Source organism: Ambystoma mexicanum, chromosome 14 (genome assembly GCF_040938575.1).
Source record: "Ambystoma mexicanum isolate Mex_15411 chromosome 14, UKY_AmexF1_1, whole genome shotgun sequence".
Classification (NCBI taxonomy): domain Eukaryota; kingdom Metazoa; phylum Chordata; class Amphibia; order Caudata; family Ambystomatidae; genus Ambystoma; species Ambystoma mexicanum.
The window spans coordinates 624,443,635-624,470,119 of record NC_090940.1 but is presented as its reverse complement, the minus strand read 5'-3'; the positions used below and the strand labels follow the sequence as shown (position 1 = coordinate 624,470,119).

The 26,485-nt window shown below is 47.8% G+C and overlaps 1 protein-coding gene across 1 annotated transcript in view; it reads right to left on the bottom strand.

Moving 5' to 3' along the window:
- Positions 1-578: 578 nt before the first annotated feature.
- Positions 579-26,485, bottom strand: part of AP5M1 (adaptor related protein complex 5 subunit mu 1) — a 100,595-nt gene continuing 74,688 nt past the window's right edge. The window contains exons 7-8 of the mRNA XM_069638077.1: positions 18,604-18,700; positions 579-717 (exon numbers count right to left, since the gene is read on the bottom strand). Of these exons, the coding sequence (XP_069494178.1) occupies positions 635-717; positions 18,604-18,700 (180 nt within the window). The 3' untranslated portion in view covers positions 579-634. The remainder of the gene's footprint in view (positions 718-18,603; positions 18,701-26,485) is intronic.

Below are 26,485 nucleotides of genomic sequence, written 5' to 3'. Positions count from 1 at the left end.
CCCTGGGTGTGTGATGGGGTGGGGAGAGACCAGCGACTGGGTAGGAGTGGGATGAGGGAGCCCAGCGACTTTGATGGGAGCAGGTGACGGCGCGCAATATATACTGTCCATTTGGCATTTCTGGGGGGTCCCGACCTGCCCAAATTTTGCTCAGGGGGGCCCTGGCCAAAAAAGTTTGAAGACCACTGCTCTAGAATAACTTGATACAAAGGAGCAACGCTCAGCTTCGGTTGAAGCGAGGTGAAAAGACTACTGAATTTGCATTGGCGGAGCTGGGCTTTGAGGCAAAGAAGGGACAAATGTGTTTCTCTACGCAGCTCAGACTTCCCACTTTGTTTGCCAGGCCCGATGTTGGGGAGGCTAAGAGGAGCCTCTCCTCCAGGCTTTGCGTGGCAAAGGTATGTGTGCACTACTCTTAACGCTGCAGAAGCCAGTGTTTCTTTCATTGCGTATACCTTCAATATTAAGAGTAAGCTGGAAATTTGCACAAACTCATTTTGTCATGCATTTTACCCAGCATACAAGTGCCAACATAACTTAAAGGAAAGATCACAAAACAAGAACAAGAACTCTTAACATTTGCTCCATTTAGATCATTTTTATTTTAGTGCAATTGGGTCTTGCAATGAGGGCATCACAAAAACATAGATCTACACACAAGTGGTGCCGGAGCTTTGGAATTCCAGATGTAATACTCAGAGGATATCAGCTCGCGGGCTGCAAAAACAGAACAGATTTTTAAAATCATATGGCAAATATCATACTTGCTGTAATCAAAGTCAAAGATTAAAATTATAAACCAATGTAATAATAATGATTATATGTGAAAATGTCCCCAGGAAAAAGTAGTTTAAAAAAATGTAGCCATTCATTTCAAGCAATGCAATGCGTGAAAATGTTGTTAGTAATAAGGTTATCCAAAAGCTATTTTTAAGTTCACAAAAGTAAAACGTAAAAAGGCTGTAACCCGAACAATGACCCAAACCTCGAATAAAACCTCCAAAATAACCCTTAATCCATTACTAAACCTTACCCTAACTCCAATTACAACCCATTGCATATTACTCAATGCAAAGCACCAAATAAATAGATGAACAGCGAACCCAACTACAAACCCATCACCAGCTTGCCACAAATTACATAGCTCTTGCCCTAATCCTAACCTTAGCCTTACCCCAACTGCAACTCTAACATTTATCTTAATGCTTACTTTACCCCAACTATTAGATTGTATCGTAACCCTTATGCCAACATCACCAGCCTCTCCAACCTGGCTATCCCTTTATCACTTACCCAAACTATTACTCTAATCACCTTAGCCTTACCATAACCACTACCCTAATACCCCGACGACTAACCCAACCCCAACATATCCACCCTGCCACAATCACCCCGACGCTTACTCTAATTCTAACCCTCATCCTTACCCTAACCCCTATCCTAAACCTAAACAAGTCCACCAAATACCCACTACACCCTCCTTAACCCTAACACTTAACAGCACTGCATTTATGGTTACTTTTTAGTTGCATTTTTTGACTTTCTGCTTGGAAACCTTTTCACTGCATAGGTATTTTCACCACAACCTTCACGCGGACCACATTTTGTTTTGCAACATTTTCACTGGATACTGTAAGTAAGGCATGGTATCAAACAGTGAAGACAGACAAGTGCTCACAGTTCAAGGGTGTTTATTGAACTTTAAGGGAGTTGGAAAAACGCCTATCTAAACCTATATCTAAGGATGGGAGCAAGCTACGACCATCAAAATAAAGATAACGCAGTCATAGTAGTGTTTTCATCAAAATAAAAGGCCTATACTAAAATAAACTATTGCCAATGCCTACTTCTAAACAATAAACAGTGTGGAAAATGATGTAGATAACAAAAGGTGTGTCATGAAACAATATGTCAGGATGGCTGGATAGTTGGTTTTGTGAGAAACCTGAGGGTGTTCTTCCTCAGAGGACAGGGAGGGCTGGCGCTCTCAGATCCCAACCCTGGGGGTGGACAAGCGAGGGAGGATCACCTGGATAGGGGTACGCAGGGTTATGCTCAGGAGAACGCCCCAGGAGAGACATGGTATTATGCCGAAAAAAGGGACGAGGAAGACAAGCTTCCTGAAGCATTTATAGGTTGCACCAACTCAACCTCTCTTTCACCTAAAAGACCTCCCTTATTTAGATCCAACAACCCTTCCGTACATAACCAATCCCCCAAGGCCCCAAACCATGGTACACTCAGAAACCATCCTTCACAGTATGTTTGTTTTTCTGGTTCCTGCCTGAATACTCCTAGTAATTCGTTTCCCCCTCCTTCTGATTATTATTTTCCGCAATCCCAACCGGATCAGACAAAAAACACCACAATTCCCAAAATCCCCTTTATTCATGTCATGATCCCAACTGTTCTTGCTTACCCCGCAAACCCTACCAAATCCGTCCCTCTGATTGTCATCTTCCAGAAACCCAATATACTATGAAAGAATACTACCGTTCTCACAATCCCCTACGTTCTGTTCTTCATCCGGGTCATTCTCGTCCATTTCACAAACCTTCCCCATCTAATCCCGTAGGATACTCGAACTCTCGAACTTGCCCCCTTTCTGATACGAACACCTTTAGACAGTGGAATAATGTAAAACCTGTTGACCTGACATGTCCCCACACAAGGGTCAGGCAATTGACTTAGATCTCACACACACCTGACAGCCCCCCCCCCCACAGGGATAAAAACTGGAATAAGAGTGTACAGGACGAGTACAACAGACAGCACGACGAGACGGTTACGATGCGGCAGTTCAAGAGAAGGGGAAAGGGGGCAGGAATCCAGTGGGTGCTGAGGAGAGAAATGATCTTGCCCTTTTCGTCCCAGGCCCACGGAAACTTCGTGGATGAGAGCGTAAAACTGCAAACAATAGGACACTTTGTCCTGCCCGCAACCTTGTTTCACACAGTTGTTTTCATCGAGTCAAGGTGGAAACAGCGGCAGCTGCACTTCCCTCCCGACTCGACTAATCTCAGGCAGGAGAGCATCTGGTATCGCAGACACGCAAAACAGGATTCTCTGGCCTCACTTCTCCGCCTCACATGTGCTGATTCTGTGTTTTCAACAGCCCAGCGATTACTTGTTAAACGGCCCAAGGGCCCTCCCTCCTTGGCTTTGTTCTACAAATTTCCATTGGGCTTCCTTGATTCGCTGCAATCTGTAATAGGCTGCTCCTTCATGTGCTTTGTCTCGTTCCTTGCCTTGTTCGAAGTGTGTTCCTGTGCTCTGCCTTATCTAGGTGGGGAAGGTAAAGGGGATTCAAATGCAAGTTGTTCCAGGCAATTGCCTGACACAGCACCGGGACATGTTCGAGTCTGTCTTTCCCCAGTGTGTAAAGGGAATGTATGTGTGTTCGTGCAGGGAAGGGGGGAGTTACCAAACACATGTACTTGATCGGGAAAGAGGGAGTAAAGATTCAAAAGGAAGGGGGATACTGTGTCTCACCATTAGGTATCCCACACCCACTACCCAAGGAGCCCCCATCCAGGTGATCCTCCTGCACTGGTCCACCCCTGGGTTCCGGATCAAATATCGATCGCTGTGCCCCAGCCACCTGGATGACAGATCCCCGAGGACTGTTGAGTGAGACACCTTCTGGTTTCTCACATTATCCTCTGGCTGCAACATTAATGTGCTGTAGTCTACTACTCGTGGATATACCCATGAAATTGATCCAATAGTTTTTACTCAAACAAATTCAAATGGAGGAAAGAACACTGCCAAAAAGGCAGCAAATACATACCGTCTGCTACAAGCCTGCCCACTGTTTTTCAGTGCATATGGGTGTCCCTTGGTTGCCTTCATTAAGTCCCAAAAACGAAACTAGACAACCTAATGCAGGTCTTGGTGGGATGGGGGTGGATCTTGGGTGTGGAACCAGTGTGGCCATCCAGACATTGTGTTCTGTGAGAAGCCAGGAATGAGACTCAGACACAGGGGGTTCATATTTCGGCTAAAGACGTTTATTAAAGAAAAGGGGTGTTGGGGAAATGCCTCGCTGTCCCTGCTCTAAAGGTGTTTTCCTATCAAATAGCAGAACTAAGGTTCTGTCAAAGTCAGAATGTCTAAAACAAAACTGTCCAGTGTCCAAAGTTCTATTCTGTTCCTCATACTTTAACAAAATAAACTAAGGTGCAAAGTAATGTTCCTTGTCTTCAAGTGTTCAAAATGGTCAAAGTTCAACAAAAGATTTCAAAATTCAACAAAAAGATTTTTCCTTATGGACAAAAGTTCTTCGTTCTAGGGAGAACCTCCTTCCCTAGGTTCTTTTCATATAACCTCCAGTTTCAAAAGAATCACCAAGTTTCCAAGAAGACTTTCTCTCTCCCCTTAGAGTGTTTATGTAGGTTAAGGATCTTGCTCCCTTCCCCAAGGTATCTCTTTACTTCTAGTTTGAAAGGCACTTTTCTCTCAGGGGCCATTCATTCTCTTTATACACTTTTGTTCAAAGTTCACAATGTTATAGTTTTCTTAACTTCTTCAGTTAATAGGTCACCCTGCGGGGTAAGGAAACAAACTCTCCTGCCACTCTGGTGAACTCAGTAGACTGGGAGCCATAGCTTTCCTCCTCAGCGGGCTGGCTATCTCTCCCTCTGCTGGACCAGTCTCTCCTGTGGTCTGTGCAGATTAAGCAGGCTGTGAGCCCCAGCTCCCCTGTTCAGCTGGGCAGCAACGTCTCCTTCTGCTGGCCAATCTCTCCTCCTTGCCTCTGTCAGGGATTCCACTGCTGATTCCACAGCTCCCTAGTAAGTATCCCAGTCTTCCCTCTTCAGACTGATCTGGACTAGCTTCACTCCTTCCACATGGTTTGCCCAGGGAGGGCTTCTCTCACACTTCTTGAGTCTTTCCTTGCTTTTATACCGGCTCTGGCCAATAGGATTTAGGGAAAGACTAGACCAATAATAGTCATTAGGAATGATCACAGTGGTTTCCATTAGAACCGATCATCATTCATCCATTCCTCTCCCTCTTCACAGTACTTATTGAGGTGACTCTTATTCTTCGTCGTCCCAGTATGTTATAGGGAAAATGGTAAGAGGGATACAATTTATGTGTCTATTAGAGGACAGATTGTTTTTAGGATTACAGGACGGTGGTTTAAGGTCCTTTGACTGAATACCACGTTCCATCTAGTGAGTCCACTTTACTTCCATTAGGATTGTCTTCCCCACATGGTGTTAGCCTCGAGCAGCCACCCCCAGGGTCAGGATCAGGTAACGGCTGCCCTTCCTATGCCATATGGGGAGAGACTCCCAGGGAAAATAGTAGTGACATTGCTAGATTCATCAAAGTTCAGTGGGCCACACTTTCTTAGACGCTCCCAGAGAAAGTAATGAGAGTACACAAACCAGTAGCTCAACTGGGCTCATACCAGCCTATTGAAACCAGAATGAAAGGCATTGGCAAAGGACTCCACAAGTCGTTCAAAGATTTAGAGCTACTTCAAACAGCAGTACTAAGCAAACTAGACAGTTCAACACCCCTGTACATAATGGCCGTACAATAAAGAACCTAAGCTATGCTAGGCAGTGGAAAACAGAGCAGTGGGACGAGGTCACGTGTGTGAGGCTAGGGGATGGAGTGGGCGGGTCGTGGAGGCAGACTGCCACCTGCTACATGATACACACCCCAGCAGTGGTATACAGAGTGGGGGGTTCCCCGCTATCCCTCATCCCATCCCTAGCTTTGTGTATAAGAGATCTCCCGCTGCCCTGAGAACACTATGCCTGCCTGGAAATTATAAATGCAATGATGAAATTACAAATAATGAATAAGAAGCAAGCTGCTCTTGGACCCACTTTTTTTAATAAATGTACTTTATTGGCATTTCCATCAAATACAACATGAACCCCGCTGTGCCCCCCCTGCCCCAACAGCTGCAAACCAGTGGACATTGTCATGACTCCTCCAATCCCCCACCAGCAGACCACTTCAAACCAGGTCCAACACCCGAATTCTCTGTGGGCACAAGCTCTCACGATAGTCATTGTGGAGGAACCCCAAAACCACGTCCCTGTCTGCCTTGAATTTTTGCAGACACCTGGATCGCATATGTCACCCATTCTAATGACACAAAATGCCAAATCTTTGCGATCCATTCCTGCTCCACGAGGACCCTGCATCTTTTACATGTTTGGGCCACCAATAACAGAGCTGCAATGCGGAGGATCACGTAGGCCTTTCTATGTGCCTTCGCCGGGAGGATCTCCAAGACATCACGCATCCCCAACATTGCCTCCTCGAAGTCTCTGTGAATCTGGGACCCGAAGATGGCTTTCATAGTTGTGTTTACTGTATCCCAAAAAGGCGGACGGACCGGACACACCCACCAAATGTGACCTCATGATCCAATCTCTCCACACCCCGCCAACCAACATTAGACACTGCCGGATAATATTGATGCAGTTTTTCTGGGGTGAGGTGCCATTACAACATTACCTTTACCCACATTTCACAGATCTGGAGTGCCCTCGTAAGTGTAGGTATGCTCTGCCATAGCCTACTCCACTGCTCCCCCTCAATTGAGTGACCCAAGGAACCCTCCCACTGCTTCATCTCTGCCCACTGCAGATGACCCTGGAAGTCAGAGAATAGCTTGCATAGTGCCGCCATCATATGGTGGTCCCCAGAGTTGGTTGTCACATATTTTCAAAAGGGGTGAGCTCCCTGGTCGCTGTCTGCTCGTTCGCAGGAGCCATTCGCCAGTGCCTCAATTGGGAAAACCTAAATCTCTTCTCCTCCCCCAGCACAAACTGCTGCTTACATTTGTGGAACGTCCTAATATCCTGGCCCTCCACCATGTCCCTCAGTTTCCGACACCCCGCCTCCTCCCAGCGAGCAAAGGCCCAGTGTTCCCGCCCCCCCGGACTGGAGCGGAGGATTGCAAAATAAGGGCGACAGCAGAGGGGGAAAAGTCACCAAGCCCACTTGTCGCACCAAATAGTCCCATGTATCCCCAACCAGAGCTGTGATCGTACTCCGATACATATTTTTGGGTCTGTCTGCTTTTGGGCGCAAGAGAACTTCAACCAAGGGCCTACTTGATACGGTTCTGTCCATCCTCTACCATATCTTGTTTTGGTTCCCCCTAAACCACTCCTGGATAACTCGCACATGAGCCGCCAGATAGTAAAGGTGGAAGTTCGGTACCCCATCCCACCCTTTTGAGTGGGTGCCATTAGCGTTTTCAAAGCCACCCTCAGTTCCAAATGAAGGACCCCACCATTTTATGCAAGGCCTTGATAAAGGTCTGCAGTACCTGTAGGGCCTGAAAATAATATAGCACCTTAGGAAGGATCACCATTTTAAGAAGATTTATCGTCCCCATACACAATATGGACAGAGGCCACCATTCAATTAGCCACTGCTTATTCTTCTCCAATAAAGGAGGGTAATTGGCCAGGTACAGGGAGTCAAGAGACTTGGTAATCTGCAACGCCAAGTATCGGAGACTCTTGTGCACCTTTATGTATAGATGCGAGTCGCGTGTACACTGTGTCTGAGCCTCCGTCCAAGATAGATCCATCAGTTCAGACTTGTGGCCGTTGATTTTTAAACCTGCTACAGAACCAAACTCCCTGAGCTCTATGGATACCGCCGCTAGCGATGCATCTGGGCCAGTGATCATGAGAAGCCGATCACTTGCAAAGGCCATCACGTTATGCTCTTCGCCTCCAAATGTGATTTCCCTGATGCACAGACCCGCTTGCATGCTTGCCAATAGAGTGCCATGGGAAACCTTGATCCCCTGAGCGAGTTGCCCATTTATAGCCAAAACGCAATTTAGGTGACTGATAGTTGGCCCGGACCAACTGCAAAAATGTTGACCCAAAACCTATGACTTCCATTGTGTGAAATAAAAAGGACCATTCTACACGTTCAAATGCCTTCTAAGGCAAGTATAAGCACCAGAGTTTTGGCTTTATTGACTTGCTCAATTAAGTGGCAGACCCGTCTCGTATTGTCAAATGTTTGCCTGTACCTAATTAATCCCGATTGATTAGTGTGATGCTGGAAATGCATCGGAGGGCCAGGGCCTCCGTATCCTTGTCCTTTACTGCTTTTTATCATGTGTTCGGTCATGTTTTCAGCGCAGGAGTTCATGTGGGACTCCTGGCGGTGCAGCTCTCTTTCGGTTTGATGTACAGACCCATGGGATACCCTTATGGCAGCCATGGGTTGGGGTACAACCCTGTGCCCCTAGTGTATGTTTTTGGGCACCTGTGTGTGGCCCACAGAGCAGGGTACGGGCTGGTGGCAGCTCTGTGCTGAATTTGACAGGAGCTCTGAGTATCCTCCATTTTGGGATGCCCAAGCCCTGTCATGGGAATAAGTAGATTCCTGATGGAAACAAGATGGCCACCGTGGCCTCTTGCCTTACATCACCTGTTAAATTGGTTTTCCAGAAGTCCCGGGAAGCCCCGACTGTCCCTTCCCCCTGACTGACTGTTGTGTGGAAGTTCCATATATTGTAGTGTGGGGAAGTGCCGACCAGACTGGCTGGAGCCTTCCCAACGACCTTATGTTGTGGGTACGCCTGTGCGTGGGACCTGGGTGAATGGAGTGTGTGACAAATACGCATTCTGTGTTGTGGATGTCTAGTATCTGGTGTTTGACACAATGACTGAGACAGCCCTGCCCAAAACTGGTATGAATGCAGTGTATAGTGTTGAATGGCGTGGTACTTGTCCGAATCCACATTCTGTGTTGCGAGTGTCTGGATGGAGAAAAATGGCCTGAATGCACCCTGCACCTGCTTGGCTGACTGCCTGAATGCCCTTCTGAGTGATTGGTTGTCTGAGTGTGACCCAGCAGAATGAAAGGGAGATCTACAGTATATCTGGAGGCCTCTCACTGCTAGAATTCGTTCAGAAGCTGGAGTTGAAACTGACATTGAAGCCCTGCTGGAAGAGAAGTAGTGCTGCTGCTCTACTTCCGTCGACCTGAAAGCTGCTGTGTCTCCATGGACTGATCCAGAGAGGACCTGGTTAGGCGCCCTCTTCCCGAGCTATGAGGGACCATCGTGCACTGCTAACCTTCGCAGAAGTGCCCTGGAAGTAAGCCTACGAAAGACTGTCAGCCGGAGACGGGGACTGCCGCCGAGAAACAAAGAAGCACCGGACAGCGATCCACAGTCATCGACCAGGGTTCGCAGGTTTGCTATAACCGCTGGAGGCCCGTCGAAGTTAGTTGCCCAGAAGCGGGGACTGCTTGATGCCGTGCCGTTGATGATCTGAGCCACAACGCTCCATAGATTAAGACTTTTGATTCCCGGACACGCTCGTCCGCACAGCCGACCACCTTATCCCGCCAGAGAAGGCCAGGCCGTCGACGCGCTGGGGAGCAGTGTGTTTCCCGCCACTTAAAGACCGTAGCGACACTGGACGACTCATTGCCCTTGCTGGGCCACAGTTCTTAACCAACTCTTTGCAATCATTAACTACTGACATCGAGATGCCCCGCATGCCTCATCCTTGCAGGACGTCTTCGGCACGTCGTTGACGAGCACCGTCAGGACCGAAGCTGCTGCCTCCACGCCGTGGTTCACCGTTTCTTCAAGGGATCTCGATGATCCGTGGCTCCTGCCTGAAAGGGAGCTGCTCAAGAAGGATTTGTCGACGACCCATCGTCGAAAACTACGATTCCAGGTACATTGGGGTTGTAGAACACTTTAGAAGGAAATAAGACTCATTGAATAATATATGGACTGGGCTTGTGGTAGATCTTTATTTTACAGGTTGCCCAGGTGGGGGGGCGGGGGGGATCTCCACACAGAACTGTGTCTAGTGGTAGAGGCCAGTATTCTGCCATTTGTTCTAACCAACTGCTTTCCTCCTGTGTCTATTGTTGGTTACCTTTATTAATTGATTTGTGTGACATTTGACCAGAGTACAGTTGATGCATTTTAATGAAATCTGATAATAATTGTGGTACCACTTAGAACTGTATATATATTTGCCATTGAAGATTAACTGAGCACAAAGTGAGTTATTGTGATTGTGTATATAACCTTGAACGTTAATTATATAAAGACTGTTTTCACTAATACAGTGGATGGACATTCCTGTGTGGGCGCTTGGGGACTCTCTGTACTTAAGAACCAGCCTGTATCACCAGCTGAGAAGCTAGGCCTTGATTGCTTGTCCATTGCTACCAACAATAGAGAATCTTGGCTGGGGTCCTCTGTGCCTCTCCTCTACCATATAGAGAGCAGGAGTACAGACACCCCCATCCAGTCTTTACAATCAGGGTCAACCAGATTAAGGAGTATGTTTTCCGCTCTGGTTCCCAGAATTTTGGTATATAGCTTTGCATCTATGTTAATAAGGGCAATAGGCCGGTAGGACCTACACTGTATTTTATCCTTATTGGGCCTAGGCAGCAACACAACTTTTGCCTCCTCCATAGTCTGAGCAATCTGTCCTGAGACCCCAAAGGAATTAAAGAGAGACACAACATGCTTCCTTGAATGTTTTATAAAAGGTCGCTAGGAAGCCATTCGGGCCTGGGGCCTTATTTACAGGTAGGGATAAAATCATTGCCCTTACTTCCTCAGGTGTAATATCTCCCTCCAGCTCCTCTCTCTTTCTCCTGGCGTGACCTTCTGTAGCAGGCATTGCAAGAGATACAAGTCTTGGTGCTTGTAGCCAAGGGGGAATGAAGAATATGGAGCGGACTAAAAATGCTTCTCTGATATCACTCGAAGAGGAGCCGACGTCCATTGCCCTGTTTTAATTTGGAGGTTCGTCCAAATACCTCTTTCTTCCTCACCTGTTGCGCTAGCAGACGATCCGCTTTATTTGCCATAATATAAAACCTTGCCGCAGGTACAACAGGGATTTTTCGGCTCGCCTAGTTTGAATAACCTCCAGCTGACCATTAATATGTCTGCATTCTTTCCTGAACGCCACTCCAGAATCTGTGACCATTCTAGCCATTACCCCCCTTTAGTTGGGTTTCTTAGTCAGTCTGAAGCTTCATAATTAGTTTCTCCTGCTGTACTTCTTTTAGCGATTAACTCCCCCTTTATGGTTGCCTTAGAAGTGTCCCTAACCATGTGTGCCTGCAATTCCGGAGTTCTATTTATTTTGAAATATTCCCTAATATTCCCTCGCATATCGCCCTAAATATATGGTTAGGGAATTTCTACTGCCATAAACCGGACCCGATCCTCTCATGGTGTACAGTAAGTGTTAGGGGAGCGTGGTCGGATACAGTTAAATCACCCCAAGGTCTACCTTCTGCACTTGCCCCAGTAATGTGCTTGATACCCAGATGTAATCAGTCCTTGAGAAAGTCCTATATTCATGGGAATAATAACGTGTACCCCAATGCCCCTCTTTGAGTCTCCTTCAAGGAGTCCATTAGGCCCAACTGTGCCAATCGCGAAATCAGTTTTGCAGTAGGGGCCCCTTGAACGGAAAAGATCTTCACGCTCCTATGTATATGCAGATCCCATACTATAATCAAAATCCCCAGCTACCATTAAACGCCCTACCTCAAACCTCAAGTTTCGTCCGCACAGAATGCCGGAACCCATCCTGTCCCGAGTTTGGCGCTTATATAGATGCCACTGTGTACTGCTCCCTCCCCCACGACTGGAGTTTTATAAAGATGTATCTGCCTTCCTTGTCTTCCTCCGTAGCCACAATGTACAATTCCGGCAACTCTTTGATGGCTATGAGGGCCCTCCTGTTTTCCCCTGAACATTGATCTGTAGTATGTGGGGATATCCTTTTAACCTCAATTCATGCTTGTCCCTTTTTCGAATGTGGTTGTCTTGCAGTGCCATGATTTCAGGCCTCTCCTATCCCAAAAAGTGCCCAACCTTCCTCTGCTTAACCAGGGAGTTTAGCCCCTGAACGTTGAGTGTAAGCAATCGAAACAAGTCTCTATTACCCATTCCCATTCTGGTTGAAGTCCTCAATTGGAGTCATCTGTCCACCCCCTCCCCGCCAATAATCTCTGGTCATGCTCAACCATCCTATCGAAACCCCAAGCAACAGGCCATTGGGGTTGAGCCTCGCTGACCACCCAGAGATAAACTGTGCAGGCCTTCTAGGACCCATAAAAGTGACTTCAAGTGCCGGAACAACATTTCCCCCCAGGCCCCCAGCACGCCTCACCTCTTCCTACCATGCCACGAAGCAGGTGTCTCACCCAACGCAAGCACCCCTCAACCTCACCCCAAGCTCAGGGAACCCCCCAGTGGACTGATCATGATCCCCCTCTGGGGTGACTCCTCATGTGCCAGCCTTTCCGGGCCACTCCGAGCCCTCTTCTTGTGGTCTGCGGCCAGGACCATTGTCCATTCCTACTGCTTCCTCTTGATGGGTTTCCCACACTGTCCTACATTCCTGTTGCGTGGCCACCTCCTCCTCCAAGTTGAAGATCCTCAGCACTTCCTCACAAGAGGTAATGCAATGTTGCCGTCCTTCCCATTAGAACAGCAAGCAAAAAGGTAAAGTCCATTTGCATTTCACCTGCGCCCGCACCAGGACCCCGACAATCGTGCCATCAGTCTCCTTTTCACCAGCGTAGACTGCGCCAAGTCCTGATATAATTGGATTTTGGACCCATTGACCTTTCTAGGGCCTGCCCTTCCCGCAGCAATTCATATCTTCTCTTTATGACCATACTACTGCAGCGCTACCACCACATCCCTTGGTCTGGCGCCCGGTTCTCCCCTCTTGGAACCCACACGATGGATCCAGTCCAATGGAACCTCTTAGCAGTTCTCCACTTCCAGAAGGTCCGCAAAGACCTTCTGAACCATTTCCTGCAGGTCCTTATTCACCACTCCCTCCGATAATCCCTTTATCTGTAAATTGGCTCATCTCAAGTGGTTTTCCAGGTCCTCACTCTGAATCTCCAAGTTCTGCGTGACCCTTGCGAGTTGTTCCACCAAGCTTTTGATCTTCTGTGAGTTCCTGAATGGCGTTTTGGCCACCTCAGTCCTCTCCCGTAGGTCTGCTATGTTGCCTTTCACCTCCTGCAGCGACTGGGACAGCTCTGTTCCAATAATACTCAATTGTGATTGGACGAGTTCCATGATTTTCTTTTTCACTGAACTCATTGAAGCACTGTTGAAATATCTCCTTCCTAGCAGCCTGCCCTGCCATTGGTGGTGGCAGCCCCCCGGGCTCCTCCCCTCTCTGGGATCCCTGCCCACTAGTCGCACCCGCCTCCGCCTCTTTGCGGCATAGTTTCTGTAGATTGCTTTCTTGTGACTTTTTTGCAGGCTTGGGGGGTGGGATTGACATCCTTTGTATCTTTATTTTTGCTTCTCGACATCTGTGGTTGAAGTGCTAGAAGGACCCCTGGCTCCTTCCTCTTGCCCGGTGTTCAATGGAGCCTGCACGCTCCTCTTCTGCACCAACCTCTTCACGTGGTGCCCTCTAGATTGAGGTGGACCCCCTTCACCCTCACCTGAAGGACCCACCGCAGACTTTGCCAGGGGCCACCGCAGACTTTCAGCTGGCACCCCCACCTCCCTCTAAGGGATTGCACTGGTTATCAGCTCGCCAGTCCTCAGCGCGGTCTGGTGTTTCAATGGCTCACCAAATTCCCACAGAGTCTTTATCTAGTGGCTGATCTCCTGACCCCACATCCTCGTGCTGCCTCTTATCCTCTGGGATCCGTTAACTTGTGTTGGAGCTGTAAGGGGGGCCTCGCCCCGCGCTGGCTCCCGGTTCCCCCACTCTCTTGGGGGTGTATCCTTCCCTGCACCTGGTCCCTCACAGAGACTCTGGGGGGGTCCACGCCCCGTCACCCCTGCTTACTGCTGAAGGAGCAAGGACTGCCCCCTCCTAACCTGAAGGTAGGGTAATGAACCCGTTCGCCGAGCTGTCCTCTCAGAGTTATCCAAGCCCTCTGCATGGGGGTGGGATGGAAGATGAGCACAGCTCTCCACCCACACAGGCCCCCTACACAACCAGGCCCTGCTTCTCATGCTTGTGCCCTCCAGTGTGGCAGACCTCCTGTAGCCTCACTCCCCAGCACCACCGCTGGCCACTCCGTGTCTCGCCCAGAGGCCGCTGTGTCACTATGGTCATCCTGCCTCGCTGCTACTCCCGCTCCGCACCAGGAGCCGCTCCTTCACGTAGCCAGCCACCTGACACCCCTGTCAGCTTCCTTTTGCTCCACTTTGCAAGCCACGCGGCCAGCTCAGGGTCCCAGGCAGGGGCCGCCAGAGCTCGGTTTCATGCTCCACACCAGTAGATAGGATGCATTGGCTCTACCGCAGCGACCCTCCGCTCGTGCTCACTCACAGTGGGTGCCGCAACCTCATGCCCACTGTAGCCCACTCTGCTTCTCCGTGTGGGAAGGGCTTATTTGCAGTTGTCTTACTATTTTTCGCATCAGGGGCGAGAGCTAGTTTCTCACAATGTTTGCGTCCCAGCAGCCATGTTTTTAAGTTCATGGGCATTGCTGAAGGATAATGCCCCGGGTTCTACACATAACTATTAACATGGGCACGAGGGCCAAGCACGATTCAAAATCATATCGGGGGAAAAAAGGCAAACTTTGAGGAGAATCAGCACCTGGAGGGCGACAGCCACAATACTTCCAAGATGGTGGACCTACACTTTCTAACCTCAGCGACCAGAGGTCCTGGCGATGCGCTATGCAATCCAGAGTGCAGGGTTGTAGTAATAGAGTAGAGCGTCATGGAGCGGCAGAAAGATAATTTGAGATGGATAAGAAAAAAGAAAGTCTGGATAACAGATGGTGAGAGTAGCGGAGGTAATGCAGAAGAGGGGGCAGAGGTAGAGAGGAGTAAGGGAAGCATAGAGGGGAGGGAGAAAGAGTCTTGAGGATGAAGGTCATAGATTGGAAGAGTTGAAGCAGACAGTAGGAGAGGTGGGGGAACACCCCTGGAAAAAGAGGGACAAAGGCAGAGGAAAGCCATAGGAAAAGTAAAGAAGAGGGCTAGGAATGAGTGGCAAGAGGGAAAGAATCCTAAACCAAGACTAGGAGGGCAGTTAAGACATCGAAGAAGAGGGCCCAGAAAAGACACAGTTTGAAAAAGCCTTCACAATTGGTGAAAAGAATATTTTGGTAGTGTTGAAGGCAGTGTCGTAATAATGCTTGACCAAGAGTCTAAGAGCATAAGCTTAGACAGGCTTGAGAAAGAACCTTGATTTACCACCAGTTGATTTGGATCTATGTGATTATTTCGTCGGCCGAAAATGCAGACTTTTTTTTAACCCTTTACACCACATATATATGCGGGGGGGACACCCCCTGCAGCACCCCCATATTAATATTATACTCTAAACCCCCCTACTTATATATGTGGTGTAGGAGGTGGGGGGGGGGGGGGGTTAAATAAAAGTCGGCATTTTTGGCAGCCGCAATTCCCAGGTCGACATTTTTGTACAATTCTGTTGATTGTGGATATGGACCCCTGTCAGGAGACCCAAAAATACCAGGGCTGGGGGCACAGGTGGGGTGGTACCTGCTAAGAGTGTCCAGTAGGAAACACTTATCATCCTGGTGCCCTTTTAGGAGATGTTCCTTAGACCCGGTAGTTCAGGCCACTAGAGACCCTTGGTGTGGAAGCCGGGGGTCCCCAGATGGAGTGCAGCTGAGGAAAAGGCTTGCCAGCAGTACGGATAGAAAGGGGAGCTATATCCCATCGTAGACTCAATTCTGCTGCATTTATGCGGTTTACAGAAGTGGTCACTGTGCACATTCATTGGTGAACACTGAGGCTGAGGCTTCCAGGGATGATACACTGGTGGAGGAGGGAATCCAAGACTCTTGGGAGGAATGATGGAAGATTCAGCGTCTCCCCGGTCAAGGGATCCGAGCCAGAGAAGCAGAAAGATGAAAAAGCTGCGGTCAGTGGTAGTCAGAGATGCAGTGTTCCTATATTGTCCTTGGTCTCAGGATTTACTTTGCAAGGGTGGCTCAGCTCGAGAAGGACGATTGTTCAAGATTTGCTCACAGAGTCATATTGAAGCAAAGTCATCCATGGAAGACGGACCGAATGGAGAGTTCGGCCGTGTGGTTGAAAAAGAAAAAGAGCAGCGCAAGCTCCCAGAGCTCCCCAGATGGAGATGACTGGATTAAGGTGCTGCCTGAGTCTTTTAATGAAGAAACTCTGTTCCAAGAAGCATGGAGAGTATTCAGGGTCTCAGCATTGCAGGGGCTTCCGCTGCGGAGCATCCCTGCATAGCCAGATTAAGGCGTTTTAGGGAGGCAGATTTTGAGAAGGGGTGTCGATCTGGTTTTTCCCCGCTGGATCAGCAGTCAGTTTCTTCTGGGTGCCTGGAGAGGCTAAGTTATTTGGTGGAAACTCAAGTGCTGGTTCAGAGCTTTAGTACTTCCTCCTGGCAGCAGGCTTTCCAGGAGTGCAGGTACACAGTTCCAGCAGTAAACAAGGTGAGTTGGTAAGGGATCGGATTTTCTTCCTCATCGGGAAGCAGCGAGTGAACATTTCACCCTATCACACACGTGCATCATTCAAACAGAGGTAGTCTGCCAATTGCTGACCATCCTTCCAAGCATTCCCCAGGTACGAAGGAAGGGCTCTCCCACAAAGAACGGGAATCCACACTATCCCAGACATGCATCTGCAGGCAGGACTGGATTGACAAGATGGATTATCTATAGTCACGTGACCCTCAGGTCTTCTGAGAAAACAATGACAAGCTCCATTTTGTGAATAGAGCGGTGGGTCAAAATGGTTTCCATGAGGTGGAAGAAAAAGCTGCCACCAGCCTAGCCTCATGACTATGAAGGGGGAGGGATACTATATCTGACGCTATGGGGCAGATTTAGTGTACACCAGTCTTAGTAGTCATTAGGATGTTTAAGGCAGATGTGATGAATCAGATGATCATTCCAGAAACCCTGGCCGGCAGCCCTTCTCATGTGCCCAGAGAAAGGCAGCAGCTACCTGATCCTGACCCTGGGGGCGGGATTATGTGAGAGGATCAGGTCAGGAAGAATGGGAAAATACTCAGAATAATTTCCCTAATGACCATTCCGTAATAATGGAATATTGTAAAGTTTGACATTTTAAGACTAAAAAGAATAAGAATATTATGGACTTAAAAGTCAATTTGGATGAAAATCTTATCTTAAGAGAGACAGTATAAAATAATATTGTAACCACCATTTACAAAGCCAAAAGGAGACAATATTCAAACAAAGTGAATGTGATTTACAGAAAGGAAGATCACTTATAAAAGAAGATTGTAACGAGCATTGTCTGTCTGAGTCAAAGAAAGGCAATTAAAGAAAACCAATGGTGGCATTACAGATGCCCTCTTTATGAAAAAATCATCAAGGGGAGAGAAATATAATCTGCATTGCCTGGGGCAAACAAATCAGTACGAGAGACATTGTCAAGGTGTACTGCATCTTTGTAGAAGTCAAAAGAATCATCTATGAAGCAGTTGTTAATTTAACTTTCCTCATTTCCCCAATGAGGATTGAAGTGTCAAAAGTTTAAAGCAAACCTCACCACAAAGTACCGGATAGTTTTAGTAGGAGTTTTTATCCTGGCAGGCAAGTATACCAGGAAAGGGACATTTAGGAAACCCTATTAGGCCAGGGAAAGATAGGTGTTTATCTCACCCTTATTGTTTAATAAAATGGCTACTTGTGAGACAATTCTATCTACTTGTCCGTCTCGCATTTCTGACCCCTCACTCAGAGCACAAGTAACGGAGTCACGCTCTCAGTCAGGCTTTTGACTGCCAGATACTGAGCGAATGGTTCCCTGCCAAGGATGCAGACTCAAATAAGGGGTAACAGAGGAACAGTTTTAGGAACGTGGTCCTAGAGTAGTGTAGGTGTTCAACCAAACCCAGTCCTGTGGGCTCAGTCCAAACCTAAACCCTGAACTTCTATGCACCGAATAAAAAAGGGACAGTGAATCACTGCGTCAGAGCTTAAATAGCACAGATCAAATAAACTAATAATGCACGAGCACCGAGGTTCAGAAAACAGCCAAAGTCGGCCTTTCACTTTGTTGTGTAGGCGCCTAATAAATGCACAATGAATAAATACTGCACAGACTCATGACCCAACATCACTGTAAATGTCTGGGCGAAAGCAAATCAACCATTCTAGCACTCGTATGGACTTTCAGTAATGTTTTTTTTAAGCCACCGCAGTTGTGTGGCACTTGACAATTAAACAGTATAAACATATCTTTCTATCGTCTATAGGCCTTTCTAGAGTCTACTTTCATGGGCAACCCAGAACCCATTTGTCATAAGGCATCAAACATTAAGTGCCATTGCATGTGCCTGTGCACTATTCAGCATAACTCTGTATGCCATGCTACAATGCACGGCCACACAGGTTTATTTCTGCAGCCATAATCGTTCTGCCTCTTATAGTGATTGATTTTTAGGCTTCAGGAACCCTTTAACCCTGTCTTGCATGGTGGGGGCACCTCTTGCTATACCAGAAGGACAGAATTCTACCAAAACACAACCATAATCCAACAAACCACCGTTTTCTGTATTAATCCTTGCTATAAAACAAAACAAACACCCAAGATTTAATTTAGTATTACAAGCCTGGGCAACTTACATGTAACTATTTTTGGTTTGGCTGATGAAAACACTTGAACAGAATGTTGGTCGGCATAGCAGCCAGTCAGCGTGTAGTCCGGGATCCTAAAGTTAAGCTGCAACGAAAAGAAAAACTAAATTCATCTAAGTGCACAAATGCTTGAGAACACAGCTTACACTATCACAACAAAACAGGTAAACCGTGTTACATACTTTACATACTTCTAACACAACACCAGAGATGCTTTGGCTCAAAGTGTCAGAGGTGGCGGGAAATAAAGCTTTGTCAAAGCTGTATGTGTTGCATTATGGAAAAACAGCAATTGCTTTAGCTTGAGAGATTAACATATGAAAAGTTTGCAGGCAGTGTTGACACACGCGTGTCCTGAATTGTTCAGATTTATCTTCATGGGCTGTGACTACAGACATCTAAGATATGTGTGGCTTCTGTGGCGAATCAGAAGGGATGAGACAGACCAGAGTGACATCTTTAACAAGTATTTATTAGAAATAAAGAGAAAGGGTTTCACTTTCCCAAACCTAGACTTCCTTACCTAAAATGAAGGTGCTCGTGGCCTGTGTCAAAGTCCAAAGTAAATCTCTGTCCTCAGTCCCAGAACTAATCTATACCTACCCTGCCACTAATAGACAACAAGGACCAGGAGAATTCTCCCTTCACCTAGGACAGAAACAGCTTTGCAATAAATGGTCTTTCTTGGTAGTGAACCTTCAAATAGCGTTTTGGTTATTTCTTGTATTAAGTCTTTAAAGTACTTCTAGAAGACCTTTCTGCGTTCTTTTCCTTGTTACTCCTTGCTTTCTTGACTTTCTGTCTCAAGGGGTATTGACCTCTGTATCCTCTTGTATTATCAAATAACAGCCTCTCTAGATTCCTTGTACCTTTCGTTCCACCTCTATGGGATCACTTCTGTCTGCTTATCTTCTCAATGGGATTTGTGTATTGTACCCACCCAGTGATCAACATGACTCTGCTCAGGATTGTACCATTTCCTGGATAGAGAGTGAATGGTTCTGTAGGGATTCTCACTCTTGCATTTGATACTACTTGGACAAGTATGATGTGTCCTGTACGTTTTCTCACTCTTCTTATACTTCTCGGTACATACTACTGGGATGAGTATGAGTCCTGTAAGTATTCTCACTCTTCTTGCCAGTATGCCAGTTGGGGTTCAGCCATCCACTTTAGCAAGCCCTCTCCCCAGGTCTCCTCCTCTTGCCATTACCTTCCTGGGTTGAGGGTCTGCGTCACCGGGTTGGTGTTCCTCCCTGGGGATTCATTTCTTTCCCACATGACGGTTCTCGTGTTCTGCTTACAATTATGCTTCAGCGTATTTCACCTATTTCAGTATCGGCACAGAGAGGGTTTCTCGTGTTCTCCTCTTCTTGGCCACCGTTCGTCTGGATGTCTTTTGGCTTCCCTTCATGCTTGGGTACCGCTCAGGATACCCCTGTGTGGATGGTATCGTACAGAGAGGGGTTCTCCATTCTCCAACTCTCCACCCACCACCTCTTATGGGCGTGTCCCTCCTGGGTCACTCGATCACCTCCCAACCTTTCGGTAGGCTTCTTCTGTTCAGGTGTTCTCTCAACACCGATTCCTTCAGTCTTCTTTGCTCTCCAGAGTTCCTTGCTCCCCGTTCTCTGAAGTCTCCCGTGTCTCTGCCCATTGTTTTGCTCCTCCCATTTTTATTTTGTTAACCTAAAGCTTCCCCGGTTTTCAGTCAAAGTACTTTTTTTGTGTTAGTGACATGCAATGCCCGACACCATTGGGTTTCTTTGTCGCAGTGTCAGGTAGCTCTTCCTTCTCGCCTCGTCTCACTATCAAGCAGATATTTATCTTTGTATGAATTGCTGCAGTAACAGATGTATGAGGATTCTGGTTTCGTAGAGATGGCTTTATTGGATTCTTGAGTGAGGTGGAAAAGGAGTTCCTCATCGGAGCAGGCGTTCTTGTCCTCACTGGGGTGTGAGGGAAGGACATCTCCCTCTGTGAGATTCCACTTACCGCCATCCCTAGGGGAAATATCGTATAGCGGGCTTACCTCCATAGCCTCACAAAGAATGGCTCCCCCCTGATGAGAAGTGACTGAACCCCTCTATTCATCATATTTCCTAGAAGTTTAATAGAAGGCAAGAGCACAACTTAACTGAAGTTTGGTTCACTGCAAATGTTAAGTGTTTTCTCAGAACCTACTCTGGCGAGAGGTTCTGAGGAGTAAATCTAAAGATGAAACCAGTTTATAATAAGTTATACTTTCAATGGTGAGAATGCTGAGAGGTTAGGCTTAGACTCCCAAGAGGATAGGGCTTGATGATTGGTGTGAAGTACAGCTCATAAAATTAAAGTCAGTTTGTTAGATCAGTTTTTCTGAAGTCCAACTAAGGGCTTAGGAAAAACCATACCACTGGGAGAGTACAAGACTCCACTCTTAGTATAAGACTGTACCACCTGAGTATATTGTAGCATAGACAGTGCTACATGGCTTATTTTAGGGAGGAGAGAGGGCTGTAGTAAAGTACACTGAACATGTAGTACACCAAGGATTCAATAGAAACACTTACAAACAGAACTATTATACAAAATAAAGGTTTATTTTTAATTTGTAATAAAGGTTTTATTGGCAGTTGTAGCGATTCCTTTTCAAGCATTTCAACAGTGTATACAATTAAGTGCTACAATCACAGTTTTACTTTTACCCCCCGCCCCCCAACCAACGTAAACTCCCCCATCCCACTCCGCCCAACCCCTTGGGTAGCAGCCCCAAGTGTCCTGTGAGTTCAATTAACCTTGCTCCATTGGCTTTTAGTCATCTCCATGAAATGCGAGGCTGTTCCCTGTACATAAGTCTGGAGGCTGGTCTGGTATTCATAGCATTGTTCAACACCCTTCCTGATATTTTGATATTTGAGCAACGCCTGCTGCTTTGCAGGTGGAGACCCCATCGCTTCACCACCCATAGTAGTTCACAAACTAACTCTCCTGTAGGACATATTTGGATAGGAACGTTGACTATTCTTGTTCCCTGGAGGGTGTCCGACCATGGAGTTATCCAGACAGAAGTTCCATTACATATGTATCTTGTGCCTTTAGGGCCCATTGTCTTCCACTCGGGAGGGCCTCCCTCTTCCACCCCCCTGCCAGGCAAGCCCTTGTAGCCAACAATAAGAGTGTGCTATATGGGGAAACCTCCTCCACTCTCCCTCCAAGACCTACATCCGAAACAATATCAGCAGGGGATTCGGGTCCCTCTCCACTACATCCAGGGCCTTTTTCCATCCAGAATCTTTGTACCTCTCTGCATCCCCACCACATATGACAATAATCGTCCCTCTGGCCGCAGCCTCTCCAGCATTGAGAGTCTACCCCGGGAACATTTTTGACAATCTAACCGGGTCCCATTGCCATCTGTACAACGATTTGATGCCATGTAGTTTGTATTGACATGATATTGATGTCCTGTGGGCATTCACACACATCATCCTCCATTGGTCGCTGTCCAAGGTCATTGCCATATCTTTCTCCCATTTTACTTATATAGGTCCTTATATAGGTCGGCCTCTACTCCCTGCGCCGACAGCAGTGCCTTGTACAATTTGGATATCAACCCCCTTGTCGTTATCTCAGTGGTCAAAACCCTCTCAGTGTCCGTCAAGTCCCTCTGCAGGGTCTCCTTCCATCTCCCAGACATTAACACCCTCTTTAGCTGTAAATATTTAAACACTGAGATTGGTCCTATTCCCAGGCACTTTTCCAATTCCTCTATGCCCACAAAGTCTTTCCCCTTCACCAGCTGGCCCACCCGCTCAAGTCCTGCGTCAAACCATTCTTGGAATCTGGCATGGTCCGGGAGGTGATCTCGTATCAGGGGGGGCCAGATGTGACTCAATGGGGACGTTGCCCCGGTAATTTCTCGCTTTACTGCGACTTGACTATCCTCGGGAATGTATGCAGTGGTGCCCAGAGCCATTCCCCCAGAGTGGCCAGTCTTCTTAAGTAGTTCTCAATTTGGACCCACTGCATCTGTTGGTCTAGCCGGATGTGGGAGGAATCAATGCCCTAAACTGTGCTGCCCTGTAGTATGTGCGCATATCTGGCAGCCCCACTCCTCCCCTCTCCTTTGGCTGCACCAGTACACAGTACGAGACACTCTGCTTCTGTCCTTGCCATATAAACCTGTTAATCCCCTGTTTTAGCTCCACAAAATGGGCGTCTGGCATCTCAATAGGGAGAGTCTGGTATAGATACAGCACTCGGGGGAGCAGTGTCACCGCGTTTAGTCTTCCCAACCATGACAAAGTGAGTCTCGACCAGGCTTCCAGATCGCTAAATAACCTTTGTATCAGCAGGGGGGAAATTGACCTCATACAGTGCGCTCAAGTCCCTAGTTAATGTCCAAGTATTTTATGCCTTCATCTTCTATCAGAATCCCAAGGCTGCGCCACTCCTCCTTACGCCCCTGTACATCCTTACCGATGGGGAGGAGGACAGATTTGTCCATGTTAACCCTGAACCCTGAGACTCCCCCATATTCTTCTATGACCCGGAGTGCATTACAGGCTGAAACTGGAACATTCGAGATGTGGAGCAATACGTCACCTGCGTACATGCTGAACTTATGTTCTGCATTCCCCTACCTTATACCTGTAATCCCCGCATCCTGCCTTATTTTTATGCCCAGGGGTCCAATTGTTAACGCGAAGAGCAAAGGAGACAGAGGGCATCCCTGTCTGGTACCCCTTTCGAGTATGACAACTCTGGACTTTCTCCCATTGACTATCACTTGTACCGTGGGCTCTGCATATATTGCTCCGATAGCCCGCTGCATTTTCTCCCAAAAAGCCCACCTTCTGCAACACCGCAAATAGGAACCCACACTCCTCGCTCGAATGCCTTTTCGGCATCAAGGCTCAAAAAGAGCATTTTCATTCATGTCTTTAGAGACGTGCTCCATGAAATTCAGGGTCTTTCTTATAGCATCTATTCCCGGTCTACCGGCTATAAACCCAACTTGGTCTGGGTGTACTATGCGCGGCATCTTTTCCTCGAGGCGAGTGGCCAGGACTCGCGTGAAGATCTTCTCGTCTCCGTTTACCAGAGAGATGGGGCGATTGAGGGGCAGCGTGTCGGGTCCCTCCCTTCCTTAAGGAGCAATGTTATCAGTGCCCTGCTAAAAGATGCAGGGGCTGTCCCGGTCTCTAGTATGTTTTTGTATACTTTTACCATATGGCCTATAAGGGTACCTGAAAACCTCTTGTAAAACCCTGTGGTGTAACCATCTTCTCGTCGGGGTATGCCAAGAGGAGGCGGGTAATCGCATCTAGAACCTCCTCTGCTCTGATAGGGCTCTCAAGTGCTCCATTTCTATAAGGCGCACCATGTCTATCACCCTTAGATATTCCACTGCCCTGCCCGCCATTTCAGAACAATCTGTTTTATATAAACCATCATAATAATTAAAGCCTTCTGCCATTTCTACTGGCGTGGTTGTGGGGGTCCCTGCTGTCTCCTCCAGAGTTGTAACCCATCTCTCTGCCCTCTGTGCCCGGAGCCTTGCTGCTAAGAGCACATCTGCTTTATCTCCTTTGTCATAATACTTCTGTTTGAAGTATAAGTATACTCAGAGCTTTGCCCAGCTTGATGTCCTTCTGTTCTAATCTCTTTGCCTGCAGTTTTTCTATCATTCCCTCTACACTCCCAGCCCTGCATGCATCCGTGCCTCCCCCTCATGTATTTCTGTTCGAAGTTTATTCTCATGTAGTTTCCTCTCCCTCTTTTTCCACACCCCTTCCCCGATCAAGAGGCCTTGCCATGTGGCCTTTCCTGCTTCCCAGACTGTCTTAATGTCCATTTCCGCCATGTCGTTCAGCTCAAAGTATTCCGTTATGTCCCCAGCCAATTGGTCCGCTAATATCGGATCTTTCCATAGGAGTTCATTACTTCTCTAACTAGAGTCCGCCCTGTATATTCCATCAATGTCAAGCGTCATCTGGACCATGTCGTGATCTGTCCACCCCTCCAGTCATATCACAATACAGCACTCTCTGCCCTGGACCCGGTTCGGCAGCAAGTGATCTATTCTCGTATACATTGAGTGCGGGTGAGATAAAAAAGTATCCCTTGTTCCCTGGGTGCTTTGCCCTGCACACATCCACTAGGCCCCTCGCCTAAATGGCATTCCCCAGATGGCCCTTTCTCTCTCCCTCACCCAAGACTTCCCCATCCCTCATAGATTTTCTGTCCAACTCGCTTGTCCGCCCAGGAATTGAAATCTCCTCGATGATGTACATCTCAGCATCCAGTGCCTGTATATGGTCCAGAGCATTCTGTATGAACACCTCCTGGCCCTGATTCAGGGATATAGGGCCGCCAGTATTATCTGCGCCCCTTTCAAGGTCCCCTGCACTATGAGCACCTGCCCTTCCAACAGTTTGGTCACCTTCAAGTCCCGTAGTCTGCATTGCCTATGCACAACTATCCCCACTCCTCCCTTTTTTACTGGTCTGGAGGCCCAGTGAACCTGTCCTATGGCCGCTCACTGTAGCATCCTCTCCTCTCCCATCACCTGTTATGTCTCCTGCAAGAACAGTACATCAAGGGTGGCATCTCGGAACTCCCTCACTACCAGGGACCTTTTCAGGGGCGAGTTCATTCCTCTCACATTTAATGTACCCACAACGAGACTCCTACTACCATCATTAGGCCTCATGGCCCCCAATTCCTCCTCCTCTCCTTCCTTATTATTATCCCCACATTACTTCCTGTCAAACTAGTCCTGTGGCAAGATGCCTGCTAAAGAACCCCATGCTACCGACAAAACGTTCCCAATAACAAAACAACCTTTAACATGAACAAAATACTGCTGTTCGCCGTAAAGATGGATGAGATGCCCTCCGTATTACCGAGGGCCACCAAGGGAAGGAGGATTGCCCGCCCTCACCAGAATTCCGTACAGTACCTTGTCGACCCACCGGCTCAGTATCCAGCCAGTCCAGGTCAGTTGTCGGGAGTCCTGAAATTCTATCGTCCTCAACCTTCCAGGGCATTCACGATGGGTTGCGTGGGGAAGGTCAGTTCAAGAGCCGGTATTCCCGCCCTGTTTGTCCCTTCCTTCTCCTGTGTGTGCCCGGGGTCGGCAACTGGCAGCTCCTATTCATCACACGTCTCTCCACCGGGTTAGAGTCGGCTTCTGCTCCCGAGGTTAAGTATCAGAGTGCTTGTACCGCTTCCTCTACTGGAGGTAATGCGATAGTCCATTGTGTCTACTTCGAAGTCCATTGTGTCTACTTTGAATTGGAGTGAAAACGGATATCCCCACCTGTATCTTATCCCCTTCTCAGTGAGCCATTTAGTGAGGGGTCTGCAATCTCTTCTCCTGGAGAGCGTCAGGTTCGAAAGGTCCTGGTATTTCACTATCCTGGAACCTTCAAATTCCAGGTCTCCCCGCTCCCGCACCCATATCAGTACTTCTGCCTTGTCCCTGCATCGCAAAAACGTAGCCACAATGGAACATGGGCCGTCACCATACGGTCTTCCACCCCTGTGCGCCCTTTCCAACTCTGTAGCCCTGCTGTCCTGGGCCACAAAGAGAAGGCTGACAATGGCATGCACCTTCTCCGCCACTTGTCTCGGGGGTCTCTCCTGCTGTTTCTTTCAGACCCAATATCCGAAGGTTTCTTCTCTCCACATTTTCCAAGTCGTCCATTTTCAACATGACCTTTTATCCCGCAGCTCCAACTACGCCATCCTGGCATCCAGCCGCATTTTCACCAGGTCTGCATTAAGCTGATTGTTCTGAAGGCCTTCCACTTTATTCTCGATAGTGCTGGCCCTACTTGTGAGATCTGCCAGGGAGGCTTGTATGTAGCCTCTCTGCTTTTAT